Consider the following 12,177-nt stretch of genomic DNA (forward strand, 5'->3'; position numbering starts at 1 on the left):
TCTACTAAAAATACAAAAAATTAGTCGGGCATGGTGACACGTGCCTGTAGTCCCAGCTACTCAGGAGGCTGAGGGAGAATTGCTTGAACCCAGAAGGTGGAGGTTGCAGTGAGCTAAGATCACACCACTGCACACCAGCCTGGGTGACAGAGCGAGACTCCGTCTAAAAAAAAAAAAAGAAATAACATGATGGAGTCCGCTCACAGTTCTTCTCTGCTGAGAGAGGCCTATACTGAAAGACCAGGACACAATACATCCAGAGCACCCCATCTTCTACTAATGGAAAACACTGGCCCAGAAATGTTTCTCTCTGGCTATTATTTTCCTTTTCTTTAATTTTTTTTTTTTTTTTTTTTTTTTGAGACAGAGTCTCACTCTGTTGCCCAGGCTGGAGTGCAGTGGCACGATCTCAGCTCACTGCAACCTCCACCTCATGGGTTCAAGTGATTCTTCCACCTCGACCTCCCGTGTAGCACCACGCCTGGCTAATTTTTGTATTTTTTAGTAGAGACAGGGTTTCACCATATTGGCCAGGCTGGTCTTGAACTCCTGACCTTATGATCCGCCCACCTTGGCCTCCCAAAGCGTTGGGATCACAGGCGTGAGCCACTGCACCTGGCCCTCTGGCTTTCATTTTCTTGACCTTTTCTCTTACCTCATCTGGTATTCAGGTCAGAATGATGTGATTTCAACTCTCCTTAAACTCTTTTCCTATTTTCCATGAGAATACTGGACAGTGGCGCTCACAGGTATAGCATTTACCCCGAGATAACTTTACCACGACATATCTCGCTTTTATTATTATTTTCACATCACTCTAGTATATCAACTTTGGAAACAAAAGACATCATTCTCTTTATAGCATTCTGTTTTTAGTAGTGATATTTCCATTTACAAAATATAGTAATTCTCGATTGCTGAAAATGTCAAATCTTAGAAAACGTAGCATTCCTACACATGATGTTAACGTCGTTCTTGAATGCTTATTGGCCGAAGATTCATTCGATGAATCCAGTTTTTCTGAAATAGATGATTCTGATGTTCTGTTTAGAGATTACTCCAGGAACAGGGGTTTTGTTTGTTTGTTTGTTTGTTTGTTCTGAGACAGTCTCGCTCTGTCACCCAGGCTGGAGTGCAGTGGCACTATCTCAGCTCACTGTAACCTCTGCCTCCCGGGTTCGAGCAATTCTCCTGCCTCAGCCTCCTGAGTAGCTAGGATTACAAGCAAGCGCCACCACGCCCAGCTAATTTTTATATTTTTTAATAGAGAAGGGGTTTCACCCTGTTGGTCAGGCTGGTCTCGAACTCCTGACCTCAGGTGATCCACCTGCCTCGGCCTCCCAAGTGCTGGGATTACAGGTGTAAGCCACTGCGCCCGGCCAAGAATAGTTTTTATATTTTATTTTCACATTGAAAATCAGTCAGATTAGGCCACGCACGGTGGCTCACACCTGTAATCCCAGCACTTTGGGAGGCCAAGGCAGGTGGATCACCTGAGGTCAAGAGTTCAAGACCAGCCTGACCAACAGGGTGAAACCCCGTCTCTACTAAAAATACAAAAATTAGCCAGGCATGGTGGCACACACCTGTAATCCCAGCTACTGGGGAGGCTGAGGCAGGAGAATTGCTTGAACCTAGGAGGCGGAGGTTGCAGTGAGCCAAGTTCGTGCCATTGCACTCTAGCCTGGGAGAAAAAGCGAGATTCCATCTCCAAAAAAAAAAAAAAGAAAAGAAAATCAGTAACATTAGTTTCAGCCTCAAAGAGCATGTTTACGTAAAATTAAAAGAGCACTGGCAGAGAGCTGAACTTCGTTTTTAAATGGGAGAAAAGTTAATTTAATCATTCCCATCTTTCTATAAAAGAAAATGATATAAATATCAGAACTATATTTTCTGATCTTTCAAAGGAAGTGTTTTATAGGAATACGGAGAAGAATGTTTGGAATTGGGACATTGGGACTGTTTTAAAAGATCCTTTCTTTTTTTTTTTTTTTTTTTTTTTTTTTTGAGACAGAGTCTCACTGTGTCGCCCAGGCTGGAGTGCAGTGGCCTGATCTCGGCTCACTGCAAGCTCCACCTCCTGGGTTCACGCCATTCTTCTGCCTCAGCCTCCCGAATAGCTGGGACTACAGGCGCCTGCCACCACGCCCGGCTAATTTTTTTTTTGTATTTTCAGTAGAGACAGGGTTTCACTGTGTTAGCCAGGATGGTCTCGATCTCCTGACCTCATGATCCACCTGCCTTGGCCTCCCAAAGTGCTGGGATTACAGGCTTGAACCACTGCACCCGGCCTTAAAAGATCCTTTCTAAGTGCAAGATAGGCCAGTGGATTTTAAAGTAATGGTACAGTAGCCAGGCGTGGGGACTCACACCTGTAATCCCAGCACTTTGGGAGGCTGAGGCAGGCCCATCACTTGAGGCCAGGAGTTCAAGACCAGCCCAGCCAACATGGTGAAACCCTGTCTCTACTAAAAATACAAAAATTAGCTGGGCACGGTGGTGGGAGGCTGAGGTAGGAGAATCACTTGAACCCAGGAGGCAGAGGTTACAGTGAGCCGAAATCGCGTCATTGCACTCCAGCTTGGGCAGCAGAGCAAGACTCTGTCTCACAAAAATAATAAAATAAAGTAACAGTATAGTGCATTGATACGGTTTCAGACTTAAACAGGCCTTTAACCCATTACCACTTGCTGAGTTTCAGTGTAATATGAAGGATGTTAGTGGGCTATGAAAGATATCCATACTTACTGGAAAGGCCATTAAAATACTCCCTCATTTTCCAGTGACATATCTGTGTGAGGCTGGATTTTTTTCCTGTATACTTCAACCAAAACAACAGATTGCAACAGATGAATGCAGAAGCAGATAGGAGAATCCAGCTATGTTCTATTAAGTTAGAGATTAAAAATTTGCAAAAATGGGAAATAATGCTACTCTTCTCACTAAATTTTTTAAGAGTATAAACAGGTCCTGATGCCAAAAGTTTCAGAACCACTGCCTTGGAATGAGGAACACCACACAATAAACTCCATCCCTGTGAAGAGTTCATGATTGACGTTGTGGCTCATTTTCAAATAAGAAAGGACAAATGAATACTCAGAATTTGAGAAGAGCATCTAACATGAATGACAGAAGCTAAAATCATCAAAAAGGGAGCTCAGCAGAAAACAAAGAACAGAAAAGTACAAAATCATTATCATCATCATCATGGCAAGTTTGGAAATAAGGGAAGATTTTGCACCCATGAAATAAGAACAAAAGCATAAGCAAGAAACATCCAAAACACATGTTTAAAAAAAAAACTTTGAAATTGAAAATCTGATGGTTGAAACAAAAAATCAAAATATCAATAAAAGAAATGGGGAAAAAAACTAAAAAAAAAAAAAAAAAAAAGGGGAAATAAAGGGGAGGTCTCCACCCACCCAAAAAATGGAGGAATAAACAGGAAGACAGAGAGTAGAAGAGGAAGAGGAAGAATAAGGAAAATTAGCGTATTAGACCAGGAGATCCAATATGTGAGTAATAGCAACTTTAAAACCGCAAGGGAGGAAATATCAAAGACATAATTCACGAGCGGAGATTCTTCTTTTTTTTTTTTTTTTTTTTTTTTAACGGAGTCTCACTTTTGTCACCCAGGCTGGAGTGCAATGGTGCAATCTCGGCTCACCGCAATCTCTGCCTCCCAGGCTCAAGCGATTCTCCTGCCTCAGCCTCCTGAGTAGCTGGGACTGCAGGTGTGCACCACCACACCCGGCTAATTTTTGAATTTTTAGTAGAGACGGGGTTTGCCATGTTGGCCATGCTGGTCCCGAACTCCTGACCTCAGCTGATATGCCCACCTCGGCCTCCCAGAGCGCTGGGATTATAGGCATGAGCCACCACACCCAGCCACGAGCAGAGATTCACAAGTGTTTTGGTGCAGGATCTCTTACATGCTTAAAAATTGCTAAGGACCGAAAAAGCTTTTTTGTTTATGTTTTATTATGTTTTGTTTGCCATGTTAGAAACGAAAACTGAGAACCTGTTAAGATATCTATTTATTTAATACTAAAAAAGAACAAGCCCACATATTTCTAGAAAAATAATTTTGCTACTTTTTCTACTAAATTTTTTTGTTTGTTTTGGAACTGTTTTACATTTTTACAGATCTTGTTACTGCCTGACTTACTAGAAGACAGCTGAATTCTCATATCTGCTTCAACTTTCCATCTGTTGTGATATCACACGTCATGTAGCCTCTGGCAAAGTTCACTATACTCTCATGAGAGAATGAAAGTTTAAAAATTTAATAATGTCTCAGTATTTTTATGAGATCCAACCTTGTGGACCTCCTAAAGGGGTCTTGTCTCAGGAACCCCAGGGGTCATTAGACCACACTTGGAGAACTGCTATCCAGATCATTTCCCAAATTTGTACATTTGCTCAGTGCATGAAAAAGACCCACTCAAAGCCTACTATCACAAAATTTTGTAATTATGTCAACTAAGAGAAAACTCTAAAAGCTTTCAGAATGGGCTGGGGATCATCAGAATGATACTGGAATCTCAATAGCAGCATTGGAATCTATAAATCAACAGGTAGACAAGTAGCTCCCTGAGTACTCAGAGAAAATTACTTCCAACCAAGACTTTTATATCTACTGACATCATTAGCCAAGTGTGAAGGGAGAACATTTTTGAAACAGGAAGAGTCTCAGAAAGCATACCTTCTGTTACTCTTACTCAGAGAGCTATTGCTCGATTTTGTAATCTCCCAAAGGAAGGAATGCATTGGAAATGGCAATACAGAAGACCAGCAAAGGCTGTCATTAGGATGGTGTTGAAGAAACAACCAGCAGGCCTGGAGAGCAGCCTGTCCAGGTTGGAGCAGAGGTCACCAAGAAAGAAATGCAAAGCATAGAATATCTGATATTTGAACACAGTGAGACAGGATTTATACTTCTGGCATACAATTTGCTAATAAATTAATGGTGTTTATCTTGAAAAAAGAAAAAAAAAGAGAAACAATTTTAACTCCAGGGAAAACATGTTTCTCTAAGAAAGGAAATGAAATCATGGTATACTCTAAGGCTAACAGGGCGTAATACTTACATAGTCTTAAAGATGTAAATTCTGACATTTAATCGAATCAGATTACATAACAGAACTAGTTAAGAAGGCTGGGCACGGTTGCTCACACTATCCAGCACTTCAGAAAGATCACTTGAGCCCAGGAAGACCTGCCTGGTTGACAGAGTGAGACCCTGTCTCTAAAATTTAAAAAAAAAAAAAAAAAAAGAGAGAGACATCTTAGAACTAGTTGAGAAGACAGAAGGGTAAGTTTGGGGAAACTGAGAAGTAAATAATACCTAAAGCGGAAAAATAATGAAAACACATTATCAGCATGCTTAGAAGCATGGACCTTCTTAGAGCAGAAATAGCCTAAAGAATCAAAAATGCTTCTGGGCAGTGCCCATCGAGAATGAGAATCAGAAAACCAGAAACTGCTTGTTTTTATCATAATTCCTGTAGAACTACTTCACTTTTTATGAAATATATAGCATATGGCTCATTAAAATAAACACTTAGTATAGTAAAGTGTGTATTAATATAACTCATGTGGAGTGCAGTTTAGAAATGTGTTAACATTTACACTGAGAATGTTCTTTGACCCATCAATTCCATATATAGAATTTTATCCAACAGTGTGAGATTCATTGAATTAATTATGGTACAGTCACACAATGAAGTATTATGCTGTTACTTAAAATAATGATATTCCTAGTAAAAAAAAATAACATGGATTTACATTTTAGGAAAGATATTTCCCTCCCCAGCATATCTCTCCTTTAAAGCACTATCTCTGTTATAATTTTGTATTCATTAGTGTGATTTTTCATTGAATGCTTGACTCTTCCAATGGATTGGAAGCTCCATAAGACCAGAGCCATGGAGTCCCCAACCCCCAGGTCACAGACCAGTACCAGTCTTTGACCTGTTAGGAGCTGGGCTGCAGGGCAGGAGGTGAGAGCAAGCGAAGCCGAGTTCCATCTCCTGTCAGATCAGTGGCAGCATTAGATTCTCATAGGAGCACACACCCGATTGGGAACTGTGCATGCACGGGATCTAGGTTATGAGAATCTAATGGTAAGTGTAATGCGCTTGAGTCATCCCAAAACCATCCCCACAATCCAGTCTGTGGAAAAGTTGTCTTCCACGAAACCGATCCCTGGTGCCAAAAAGGTTGGGGACTTCTGAGAGCCCATGTCTCACTTTGCTCACTGATGTGTTCCTAATCCTTTACACTGTACCTGGTACCTAGGCAGCTATTTGATATCTGAATGAGCCATGGGTGAGCATTCAAGTAGATGATGACAAACACCTGCAAAACTTAAAGACAGGCAGGGCTTAGCTCTGGTGGGAGAGTTACGGGATTTAATCCCCTGCTCCACCATGACCTTCGGCAAGTCCCTTACCTAAGCCTTGGATACAATGACAGCAGGTCCTCAGTTATCCAATTATATGATTCCTTGTAAATGCCATGGAAATGTTTAAACTTTTAAATTATACAAAATGTACTCACCCAGAAGACTACAATCTAATACTTCCTGGCTGTTATTTTTTTATTAGTGAACTTCTGCAAGATTTGGAAAACTGTGAAAATGATCCTGTGGCCATAGCAGAGTGTTTTGTGTCCAAGGTAAGCAGGGTTCATCCTTCTGGGCCAACTGAGACAGATACAGAGTACAGAATTTTTCATTTTAAAGTTAAAATGACTGGTTTGTTTCATATCAGATAGAGTTAGCCACTAATCTTTCTCTGGTTTGTTTGTTTGAGTAGCAAAAATGTATTGTTCCTGGAGCCAGGGAGACGCTAATCTAGTAGTTGTTCTAGAACTTGTACCGTAACTGAATAATGTTACTCTTTTCTGGGAAAAACTTAAAGCTTGGGAGGGGAGAGTCCAGAGTAGAAGAATGTTAGAAAAGTAGGCCGGGCACGGTGGCTCACACCTGTAATCCCAGCACTTTGGGAAGCTGAGGCGAGCGGATCACCTGAGGTCATGAGTTTGAGACCAGCCTGGCCAACATGGTGAAACCCCATCTCTACTAAAAACACAAAAATTAGCCAGGCGTGGTGGCGTGCCTGTAATCCCAGCTACTCGGGAGGCTGAGGCAGGAGAATCACTTGAGCCCAGGAGGCGGAGGTTGCAGTGGGAGCCGAGATAACGCCATTGCACTCCAGCCTGGGCGACAAGAGTGAGACTCTGTCTCAAAAAAAAAAAAAAGAAGATGAATGTTAGAAAAATATAAAATGCCACTAAACTGGTTTGGTTTAGTGGAAGTGGAAGTTTAGTTTTAGTGAAGGTCCAAGAGAATCTAAATATTTTACGTATAATATATGTGGCATTAGCCTAGTCTCTATAATTATCTTTAATATAGATAATTATCTTTTGAGGGATAGAGAGAAGCAGAATTAATCTCCTACATTTTAAAAATGTACTCTTCCACTGTTTTCTTAAGCTGCATCAATGGTTTCAAAAAATACAAGCAAAGGATTTGACTTTCAAAGCTTAAATGACAGTAAGCTCGTGCTCTGAACTGGAATAGGAGATGGAATTCTGAAACCTACCCGGCGAGCGTTTCCTACATTATTTTCTCAGCATGCTGCCTAGTATATAGAGATTCCTGTCTTGTTTAAATTCTCTTAAACATTCAACTGCTTTTGTTTGGAAAGCCTTTAGCAGAAATTGTTTTGCAGCAAATTTTCATGTGGTTTCTGCAGTTGTAGTTTGAAATGCACGAAGGTTTAATAAAAGTTCGTGATGGCGCTTTGAGACCCACTGGGAATTAGCACACCCGGAGTCCGGTGTGAACTGGGAGATGTCGTTCCAGTCTGACCTGGCTCTGGACTGTTCCACAGGGTCATTTCTGATGGCGGCAGATGCATCCGGATGGCTTCCAAACACAACACCCTGGGTTTCATTGGAGCAAAGTTCCTTAAAGGCGCAATCCATGGGCTCGTATATAGAACTCTCCTGACTTTGTGTGTGTGTGTTCACATGTAAAGTGTTTGTGCACACACATTTACCCATGTGTAAGTTTACACATACAATCCTTTTCACAGTTGCCTGTGTCAAAATTGGGCAGGGATTTGAAAAAAAGAAGAAAAATGAAAGAAGGCGAAATGGCTAAAAAGATATGCTGGGTATATCAAAGGAGATATGTTAGAATAACCACAGCACATAAACAACATAGAAGCTTTCGGAAACGTTTGGGCTTTTACTGGTAACTGTAATCAGAAGTTGATTAAAGATGTTCCAGCATATGCTTAGCTCTCGCTTAATTATTCACATAAAAGTTTGTTTATGTGCCATGTTGCCAACTCCCAAATCTTCCTTTTCATTGTAATATTGCCAAGTTTAATTAGAAGACTGACTTGAGCTCTCTGCACTTTCGCATGGAAACGGGGAATCCTGAGGGAGTGCCGGGCTCGGGCACTGCCTGCCTTTCACTCAGCAGCCTGACATTTAGAAGATGTTACATCTTCTGAAACACAACCAGCTGTTCAACTCTAGGGAGGAATGGAAAATTGCTTTAATTGGGAGGCCATTAATGAAAGAGGTGAAGCTGACAGTTGACTTCTGCTTTTATCTGAACCACTGGGGCCTGCACAGAGATTCATCTTTGACCTTGCTTACTGTCGTGGAATGTGTAGGTTACAGAAGTCCTTATCGACAAGTGGAGAACATGGTTGCTTTTTACCTGATGCTCATAGAAGAATAAACCCACAGTTCTCTTGAAGGACAGAAATTAAAGTTTCCTACTGGGCGGGCCAAACCTTCTCCCAGTAAACATTTGTCTGTTTTAGGTCTCTGGAAACACCTAGAATGGCTCACTTTGCTGCCTTTACTTCCACCTTCACATCTACCCCTCATCTTGACTGGCAGCAAGGCTGACCCGGGCAACATTTAGGAGGGAGACAAAGTCTGTCTTTAGACCCTCAACCTCCCCTTAGCTGCCTACTCTCCCTACCATCCCTTGTTGTGTGGCTCTCTCTCACTGTTGGTGCCTTCTTCCTTTTGGAGCCCAGGGAGTGAGTGTGTGTGCACACACACACATGCATACACACAAGCACACACAAGCATACACATGTACCACCCACTTACTGAAATTATCCTCGAGGAAGTGTGGATATTGGATAGTCAGATGATTAGAGTGAATTTAAGTCAAAGTTACCTTACCCATATGCTGTTTACATATTAAGTCTTTCTTGTAGTGTCCAGTGAAAACTTCTCAGGAATCAGAGAGGGAGAGGAGGACCCTGGGGCAGAAGAAACCCTAAAATCATACATATTGCTTTACTGTGGCTACCTATTCAATAACTATTTGAGGGACCCAGGTGCTTGATTGGTCAGCACTGATTATATCATATTTTGGCTCTTTCATAATTAAATGTCTCATTTCTATGTCATCTCTAATTACAATTTGAATGATTTGAAGAACTAGAAGGAAATATCTTTTCTTATAGTTTATATATATTTGTATAACACATTCCCCTAAATCCTTCTAAGCAGATTTGGGGTGGCATATTTAATAACTAATGGTATCTAACTAGGAGCTGTTGATTTTTATGTGAAACCATCATTTGTAAGGTCCACAGAGCTTCACAAACCTAAGGGCAAACTTGCATTTAATTCCAATTAAAGATATATAGCTTATTTAAATCAAAGCCCTCCAATTTAAAATAGGAATAGAGCCATGATGTCACAAAATGCACAGAAATTCAATCGTGCAGAAGTCATGAGGTCTTATGATAGCTGGGTAGAAGCAGGTCACTATATTATGCAATGTCAACCTAATTTCATTGAAACCATTGTTTTTTAATTTGTATTTCAAATGATCCTACAGGTCCCAAATTGTAAGGAAAGTCCACTTGATATTGTTCTATTCCAGGTTGAGTATAGCAAGAGGCAGGAAAGAAAAAGCAAGAAACTCAGAGTATGAGCCAATCAGAGAAAAGTCCCCATTTACTACATTAACTTGCTCACAGACCTTGGGCGAGTCACTCTGGCATTTTCATCCATGGAGCCAGGGCTGGCTTCAAGAACCAATAAGTGAACTCCGGTGCACAAAGGTGCCCAGGTGGAGTCTATAGCAATCAAGGTGTTCGCCTGGTCTCCTGGGGATGGTCATTGCCATGTGAAACTGCAGGCCCAGGGCTGGTGGGTCTTATACTCCTTCAGGAGAAGCAAGAAATTGAAATTTTTTTTTTCTTCTTGAGACAGAGTTTCGCTCCTGTCATCCAGGCTGGGGTGCAGTGGTGCAATCTTGGCTCACCACACCTTCCGCCTCCCAGGTTCAAGCAATTCTCCTGCCTCAGCACCCCAAGTAGCTGGAATTACAGGCATGTGCCACCACCCGGCTAATTTTTCGTTTTTTTTTTTTTTTAGTAGAGATGGGGTTTCTCCATGTTGGTCAGGCTGATCTTGAACTCCTGACCCCAGGTGATCCACCTGCCTTGGCCTCCCAAAGTACTGCGATTACAGGCATGAGCCACCATGCCTGGCCAAAATCAAAATATTTATATCTTTCAACTTTTAATAGTTGACAACTAATTTAGACTTTTTTAAATACCGTGCTTGAAAATTTGGTACAATGCTTGAAATGTTGGCAAGGCCATGGGGGAAACAGACACTCACAACTGTAGGAAAAGAAAATGGCACAGCCCCTATGGAGAGGAATTGGGCTGTGTGTCTAGCATCTGAATTCACCCTTTCACCCACAGTCCTACATCGAGAGGTCTATTCCAAGGATACACTGACAGAAATTCATGTAAGCATAATACTGTTCTTTGCAGTAATGTTTGTTACTGCAAAAGACTAGAAACAGCCAAATGTCCCTAATCAAGAAGCTATTTGAATCAACTGTAGTATATCCACGTAATGAAGTACTGTGAAGCAATAACAGTAAAGAATATCTCGGACGGGCATGGTGGCTCATGCGTGTAATCCCAGCACTTTGGGAGGCCAAAGCAGGCAGATTACCTGAGATCAGGAGTTCAAGATCAGCTTGGCCAACATGATGAAACCCCATCTCTACTAAAAATGCAAAAAAAATGCCAGGCATGGTGGCAGGCGCCTGTATTCCCAGCTACTTGGGAGGCTGAGGCGGGAGAATCACCTGAACCCAGGAGGTGGAGGTTGCGGTGAGCCGAGATCACGCCACTGCACTCCAAGCCTGGGCGACAGAGTAAGACTCCATCTCAAAAACAAAAGAAAAAGGAATATCTTTATATACTCCTCTGGGGAGGGAGTGGATAAAAGTGTGTGTACAGCACTGTGGTTCCCAAAGTGTGGTCTTGGACCTGCCAGCATCAGGTCACTTGGGAACTCGTTAGAAATGCAGATTCCTAGGCCCTACTCTAAGACCTACTACATCATAAACCCAGCAATCTATGTTTTAACAGGCCCTCCAGGTAATTCTGATACTCAAGTTTGAGGATCACTGGTATAACATGATTTGTTTATCTAGGAGAGGAAAAGCTGTAAGATTAAAAATTGATTACCAATGGAGGGATGGAGGAAACAGACTAGAAGGGAAAAGAATAGAGGTTCAGCTTCTTCGGAGGCCGGGAGCGGTGGCTCCCACCTGTAATCTCAGCACTTTGGGAGGCCGAGGTGGGTGGATCGTTTGAGGCCCAGAGCTTGAGACCAGCCTGGCAAACATGGCAAAACCCCATCTCTACTAAAAAATAAAAATAAATTAGCTGGGCCGTAGTGGAACATGCCTGTAATCCCAGCTACTCAGGAAGCTGAGGCAGGAGAATCGTTTGAACCCGGGAAGCAGAGGTTGCAGTGAGCCGAGATGTTGCTACTGTATTCCAGCCTGGGTGACAGAGCGAGAATCTGTCTCAAAAAAGAAAAAAAAAAAAAAGAGGTTAGGCTTCTTTGAATATGAATTTCTTTGTAGAGTTGACTTTGAAGCCATGTGAATATTTTACGTAATTATAGAACAAAACTAAGGTTCCAAAAAGCAGTCTCCAAAAATTGAAAGCAAAATTAAACTGTATCCAGTTGGTGGCATAACCATGCAATAGGAATTTCAGTTGATTTGAAAATATGCTTTAGATGAAACACAGCAAATACATCTGTAACTGTTTAATAATGATACTATTTATGGTGGTGTTGCTATTGTTATTC

The 12,177-nt window shown here is 41.7% G+C and overlaps 1 protein-coding gene across 7 annotated transcripts in view; it reads left to right on the forward strand.

Annotated features, from left to right (window-relative positions):
* PLEKHG1 (pleckstrin homology and RhoGEF domain containing G1) overlaps positions 1 to 12,177 on the forward strand; it is a 242,938-nt gene that overhangs the window by 183,141 nt on the left and 47,620 nt on the right. For all 7 annotated transcript variants that reach the window (XM_054490716.2, XM_054490719.2, XM_054490718.2 and 4 more), the window contains one exon: positions 6,609 to 6,678. In XM_054490716.2, coding sequence (XP_054346691.2) covers positions 6,609 to 6,678 — 70 coding nt within the window. The remainder of the gene's footprint in view (positions 1 to 6,608; positions 6,679 to 12,177) is intronic.

Source organism: Pongo pygmaeus, chromosome 5 (assembly GCF_028885625.2).
Source record: "Pongo pygmaeus isolate AG05252 chromosome 5, NHGRI_mPonPyg2-v2.0_pri, whole genome shotgun sequence".
Taxonomy (NCBI): Eukaryota; Metazoa; Chordata; class Mammalia; order Primates; family Hominidae; genus Pongo; species Pongo pygmaeus.